The 7,068-nt window shown below is 32.9% G+C and overlaps 1 protein-coding gene across 1 annotated transcript; it reads left to right on the forward strand.

Moving 5' to 3' along the window:
• Nucleotides 1–2,011: 2,011 nt before the first annotated feature.
• On the forward strand, nucleotides 2,012–5,982 carry LOC129321234 (polygalacturonase At1g48100). The gene is made up of 8 exons (XM_054966938.1): nucleotides 2,012–2,292; nucleotides 2,415–2,543; nucleotides 3,071–3,238; nucleotides 3,352–3,396; nucleotides 3,509–3,716; nucleotides 4,470–4,551; nucleotides 5,206–5,314; nucleotides 5,421–5,982. Exons 1-8 carry the CDS (start codon nucleotides 2,026–2,028, stop codon nucleotides 5,823–5,825), a joined length of 1,413 nt encoding a protein of 470 aa, XP_054822913.1. The 5' UTR covers nucleotides 2,012–2,025; the 3' UTR covers nucleotides 5,826–5,982.
• Nucleotides 5,983–7,068: the final 1,086 nt, after the last annotated feature.

Here is a 7,068-nt window from a genome sequence, read left to right on the forward strand (position 1 = left end):
GAGAAAGGAAAAAAGGGGAAGAGGCCTTGGAGGACCATTGGAGCGCAAGTATTTTTTCCAAAGCCTATTAGGATGGTACCTGAAAGTTCAATCCCCTTAAAACACCACAATTTTTCAAGCCTGAACTGTTATTTAAACAAGACTTTTAAACTCGATCTTTATCCCTCACTCTAATTCCATGGGATTTAAATGTAATTTCTTTAAATGGAAAATGATCATATTGTCCCCATGTTAGACATGTTCAGTTATAAATTATGAAATTTCAATCGTAAATTTGTGATGATTTGTCGTAGCAAAATTTTCATGATATTTATAGGAGATTAGCCATTTACACATTGTTGTGAGAATTTGCAGACGGGTGGCAAAGTGGCACCGACTGGTCCCGCACACGCATGCACCAACAAAGACAAATTAACCCACAAACACCCAATTCATTCAACCCTAATCTTTTATATTTTTGCATATATTAAGCTACACTTTTTTATATAATAATAATAATAATAATATATACGTGCAAACCACCTTCCCATATTTCTAATTATAAATCATAATACAATAAAGCTACCCTCTGCTTCCGACCCAGCGCAGTGTCTGTCCTATCTTCGCTTCTGTGGTGTGCATGACTTTCTTAGTTTAGTTAAGAGTCAGTGCTTCTGTGGCCAACTTTGATTTGTCTATAACCTAAAAAGTGAAAACCTAAGACCACTAGAAAACCAGGTTGGGCTCGTTTTGTCTTACACTAGCTCTACAATGCACTAAGCTGCTCAACAGGAAAAAAGTAATGCACTTTTTAATCCACTTTCTGCTTTCAGCAAGCACGCTGTACTGACTTGGTTATCCATTATATACATACTCCTCCATCATTGTACCACTTTCTCAATTGTTGCCAAACTCAAAACAGGCTTAATTATATTTCAATTGATTTCATCATGATTAGAAAGCAATATCAGCTGTCCACATGTGCTGACTTCGGTAAAGCGGTGAAATTTAAGACCACTGTTTTGTTTTTCTAAATTCATGCATATCTTGATTTTTAAAAAAATACCCTTAAGAAATAGCTTTCAAAGGGTCTAGTTATAATGATGATGATGATGATGATAATTATGAATTTGTGTTAATAACTAGGTTATATGAACTCATGGTGGGATTAGGGTAATGTTTGCCTTTTGCTTCATCACAAAAGACTGATCCAGCAATGCTATTATCCCATCAGTTCCAGCAACTTAACTATGGAATAAACAACATTAAAACCTTTAAACTATGTTATCTAGTGAGTTGGTAACTATATCTTAAATGGAAAGGACCATAATTTCCTTATCCATTTTCCCACTAAACCAAATAATGCATATTACATTCTGAATTAAGTTGCGGCTTATAATGATTAGATCCGTAATTTTGTTAACAACACAAAATGGTAATTAGTGTTACAATAAAACTGGCTCAAATATATGCATTCAAATCATTGCCAATTACCATCCTACTTTAATTATTTTTTATGTTCAGCAGAAAAAATAACTGCACTAAAACTGAGTGAAAACAGTCCTAATTTCTGTTTCCGACATGTACCAAACATAAACTAGTATGCAACTGCCAGTTTAGTTTAGTTTAGTTTACTATGTACGATGATAAAATCATCTTTTTTACATTGTGGGGTTATATATGAATGCCCATCCCTTACAAGTCACAACTTCAGAAAGGACCGCAGGTTGATAAAGTTCTGGTTTTGCAAGCCCTTCAAAAGGATTCACGAAAGAAAGAAGAAGAATGTATAAAAAAATACAGGGCCAAACCAATTACTGACAGGAATCTTCATATTATATAACAAGGGAATCCAACTAGACCCTGGAAATGGGGTCCACTCTTGTAATTTAATCAGTGATTTAGCAACTTTAAAGAAAAGTGCTTCATTTGAAAATTACAATAAATAAAGGAGACTGTTAAGTCTTGCAAGATTGCATTTATATAAACTGTCAATAACTGCCATACATACTCATACAGATACCACCTAAGTTTCCCTGAACTGAAATGAAGAGAAACAGTAGCAATTCTCTTCTCTTTCTCCTCTTCTTACTGATTCATGTCATTTTGAACTCTTGTATCATTTCTGTGGAAGCAAGGAAGAGTCACACCAAGAACACAAAGCCTCATAAATTTCATAAAGATCATGGCCATGGCCACCTTGCTCATTCTCCAAGCCCTGCCCCACCTCCAACTCAAACTCAAACTCAAACCACCAGTTTTGACGTTCTGTCTTTTGGGGCCAAGGCCAATGGGATTTCTGATGATTCCAAGGTAAAGCAAAAGTAACCATTATTTACAAACAAATTAAAGAGATTCTTAGGTATGAAGAATCTGTCAGGCGATTGTGATAAGTAAAGCTCTAACGTTAGTGCAATGTTGATTGATTAAAGCAGGCACTCAAAGCAGCATGGGAAGCTGCCTGCAAAGTTGATGGTGCTATAGTGAAAATTCCAGCAGAACACAGGTTCTTAATCAAGCCCATTACTTTACAAGGCCCTTGTATGCCTAACCTTACTCTTCAGGTCTGCTTCTTTCTTCTTTTTTACTGTTAGTTTACTAATTCTTAAAGAAGCAATAATCAAAGCAAAGAAAACCAAGAGGAAATTTATATTCTATTGAATTATTTAATATTACTGTTAAAAGGTTACATGTTTACTCTATGGTATCAACTTTCTTGATGTTCATGGATTTGTGCCACATTTACAGTCAAACCCAACAAACTTTCTGCTGAGCAGAATGTCAGAGATTTATGATTAAAGTATTGGTAAATTTTATGTAACTTAGAATGTTTGTCCAATAGAATGAAAGTTAAAATGGTCCATGAAACCAAAATCTAACGGCCATTTTCATGTAATTCCTCATGCTCCAGATTTGTGAATTAAAAGAAATAAAAGCGATCCCTTTTAACAGGATTCGAATTAGTTAGAGCCAAATACAATTTTTAAAGGCTGAAAGAATAAATCCAAAAAAAGGGGTCCCATCAAAAAGATTTCACATTTGGAGAATCTCAATGTTTCATAGAAATGAATCAATTGTAAACTTTATACAGATAGATGGAACTCTGATAGCTCCTCCTGCAATATCTTCCTGGCCAAAATCCAGTTTATTTCAGTGGATAAATTTAAAAAACATCCACAGCTTCACCATCCAAGGTTCTGGCACCATTAATGGCCAAGGCTGTAACTGGTGGACCACCTCACAGATTTATCATATGCAGGTATAATTCAGCAGAAAAGTAAAAATGCGTATATTCAAGTATCTTTGAACAAAGTTTATTAAATAATGTTCAAAACAAGAAACTGACCCTTTTTCCCCAATGAATTCCCACAGAAGAAGGGATACTATTCTAAACAGATTCCAAGCATGAAACCTACTGTAAGTTCTCACATGTCTGAGACAGACATCTTTGTTATGTAATGTGTTCCATTATAAATCAGGTGTTTCTCGCTAATGATAATTTCCAATATGTCTGTGTGTGTGTGTGCAGGCTGTGAGGTTTTATTCCAGCAATGATGTAACAGTTCGTGATATCAAAATCATAAATAGTCCTCTGTGCCATCTAAAGTTCGACAATTCAAAAGGGATCAAAGTCAATAACATTACAATATCTTCCCCAGAAAATAGCCAAAACACTGATGGTATTCACTTACAGAACTCACAGGATGTAGAGATTCAACATTCCAACATCGGAAGTGGTATGCCTTATATTTTACTAGAAAATCTTAATTATTAAACATACTCCTTCCAGTCTTAATTATAAGGCAAGGTTTTATAGTCCTATTTGATCCTAAATATGAGGCAAAGATGTAGGAGTTAATTTTTTTTTCCAATATTGCCTCTCCTTGATTGCATCAAGTGCTAACAACCTTTTAATTTTTAGGCATATTTTATTGTGTTGTGGTCATTAATTTCAACGAAGAGCAAGATTGGAAAGTCAAACATTTTTTACAAGTTCAAAGATATTAACCACCATTCCTAAGAGTCGTGAAATTAGTTAAATTTGTCTTAGAATTAGGTCCGGAGACCGGAGGGGGCACACCATATTACACTTCGCAATTGACCTTATTTTAGAGTATATTAGTGATGGTACATTCCTCTCCTACCTGACAAAATAGATAAATTATTAATGATTCTGCATACAGCATTACACACTAAAGACTTTCTGAGCTAAAATATGTCTACCATGACTAAGACAATTATTGACTGAGAAAACCTTTTGAGTTTTAAACAGCAAACGGTCACAACAGATAACTTTTGAAACGTGCTTTTAAAAAATTATATACCCAATTACAGAGCCAACATTATTTTTTGCAAAACTGTGAGCGTGCTATGTATCCAACTTTGAATCATATTAAATTAAACTAGTACAAATAGTTTTTATTTTTCTACTTGATTCTCATAATCTTGTATCAGAAGTTCAAACCAGTGCTGTTTCCACGATTGAACAGGAGATGACTGTGTATCCATCCAAACTGGTTGCGCAAATATTCATATTCACCATATTATCTGTGGCCCAGGACATGGTATAAGGTAAAATAATAATAATAATAATAATAGCGAAAGTTAATGGTATTCTATTTTATTTATCGTTATTGTTACTAAGATTAGAAAAGCAAGAATGACATTTAAGGACCTTCTAAAAACATTATTTACATTCTGAAATTTTGAAATTCCAAGAAAAAGACTATAGTTTTTAACTGGAATTAAAAATTTTCTCAGTTAATTTTTTAGTACTCATCTTTTTCTTTTCAAGTACTCATTTTTCACATTTTTAGAACTTATTTTTAGTATTTTCAATGCTCAATTTTTTAATTTTTCAATAATAATCTTGGATGTTTTCAATATTCATCTTCTATGATTTCAGCACTGAAAAACACTTATTTTCAATTCTTTTCAGAACTAAAATTATGGAAAATGAGTATTGAAAACATAAAAAATGACCACCGAAAAAAAAAACTGAATACTGAAAATACTAAAGATGAATATTGAAAATTTGAAAGATGAGTACAAAAATATTCAATCAAAAAAATTTTAATCCCAACTAAAGGCTATGGTCATTTTTCTGAAATTTTATAATTTTAGGATCCTTAACTGTAATTAATATTCTTAGGAAGTCCTTAAATTTCATTTTTCCCATTAGAAAACTACTAATATCATTGTCTCTTTTAATTGTTCTGAATTCAGCGTAGGAGGATTAGGAAAAGACAAAAGTGTGGCATGTGTCTCCAACATCATGGTTAATGATGTTTCAATGCAAAACACATTATATGGAGTAAGGATCAAAACATGGCAGGTATACACTATACATTGAACTAATTACAGAACAAACTTTTTTTCCATATCTACTAAGTGAATTGGAACATAATCATGTTGGTATCTGAGTTCCTGCATTGAACTAGGGTGGTATTGGGATGGTGAAGAATGTGTCATTCTCAAGAGTCCAAGTGCAAGACGTGAAGATTCCAGTAATGGTAGATCAATACTACTGTGACAAGCATGTGTGCAAGAACCAGACAGGAACAGTGGTGATTTCTGGTGTCAATTTTGATAAAATTCATGGGACTTATTCATATCAACCTGTTCATATAGCTTGCAGCAATTCCATACCTTGCACCAACATTGATCTAACTGATATTCAGCTAAGGCCATCACTGAGATACAGAGGTTTTCAACAAGCTTTGTGTTGGAACTCTTATGGGAAATCTCAAGGCAGCCTGCAACCTTCAAGCATTGATTATTGCCTGAGAAGTGGTGGTGGTTATATCAAGAAGATAGCTAGGTCTCATGATAGTTTGTGTTACTAGAGATTTGTGGACTTTCAGATTTAATTATTTGAGTCTTGTGTGTAATGGAAGCTTCCCTTCTGCTATAGTTTTTTCATTGTGGGAAGGTGATGCTGTAATTTAGCTTTCATTTTTCTTCTTCATGCCCTGTAATTTTACTGTATTGAAAAATATTGATGGAGGCAAAGTATCTATATGGGTCTGCTGTTTTTGTGTGTGTGTGTGTGTGTCAGTGTGTGTTTGGTGGGTGTCTGTTCTGTTATTGAGGAGGGGGAGAGTTTTTATCTCTAAAAGGAATGTGGGAGGCACGTTCTTCTGCTTTCCATTCTCTTCTCTAACTTTTTTTTTAAAAAAAAAAAAATTAGTAGCACTAAAGTGAAAGATCACTCAATGGAGTAGCAGTCAGGTGATAGAATAGCCTATTTACCTGTATACATATACGCTCATTGACAGAGAGATAATGCTTGGCTTTGATAATGGGAAAGATGAATGGAAGATAAAGCGGAGGGAATGATAGAAATGTAAATTTCTAAAAATAGTAAAAAAAATATTTTTAAAAGTTTTTTTTTTCATATTATTGTTTCCTCTATAATTTTTTTTCCCATTCAAACCAAGGGTGAATCTCACCCTAAAAAAAAAAGTGGGGCAGTGAGCAAAATAGATCAAAACTAAAGATTGAATGGAATCAAACTGAATTAAATCTATTTGGTTTAGTTTATTCCGTTACACGATTCAATTCAATTTTCTATTCATAAAAATTTTGATAGATTAATTCAGTTTAATTTAAAAATTATTGAATTAAATAGACCAAATCAATTGAATTATATATAATTTATATATAATTTTTTCTTTTTATTTTTTTTGAAAAAGCGAATAAGCGAAACATCTATTTTCCCCATGTTTGCTTTTCCATTTCTTGTATTCTACTCTTCCACTTGCGATGGTAGTATCTTTTGTTTAATGTGTTATTTTGTTTTTTATTTCTATAATTTACTTTTTAACACGAGTTGTTGGTTTTATTAGTTTTCTGGTGGAATATGAAATAATGTTGCTTTTTTTTTTTTTGTTGGGCCTTCAACATTAGGGGGGGAAAATGGATAGAAAATATGTGCACAACCAAACTTGATAAACTTCAACGAAAGCCCATTAATTGAATAAATAGATTAAATCAAACAATTATGATTCAATTTGATTTTAATTCAATTTGATTGAGTATTTCAGTTCGATTCAATCCAAACTTCTTGTATAATTTGGTTGATCGTTT

The sequence above is a fragment of the Prosopis cineraria genome, unplaced genomic scaffold, assembly GCF_029017545.1.
Source record: "Prosopis cineraria cultivar Desert tree isolate PC_DT_omini unplaced genomic scaffold, ASM2901754v1 PC10, whole genome shotgun sequence".
NCBI lineage: Eukaryota > Viridiplantae > Streptophyta > Magnoliopsida > Fabales > Fabaceae > Prosopis > Prosopis cineraria.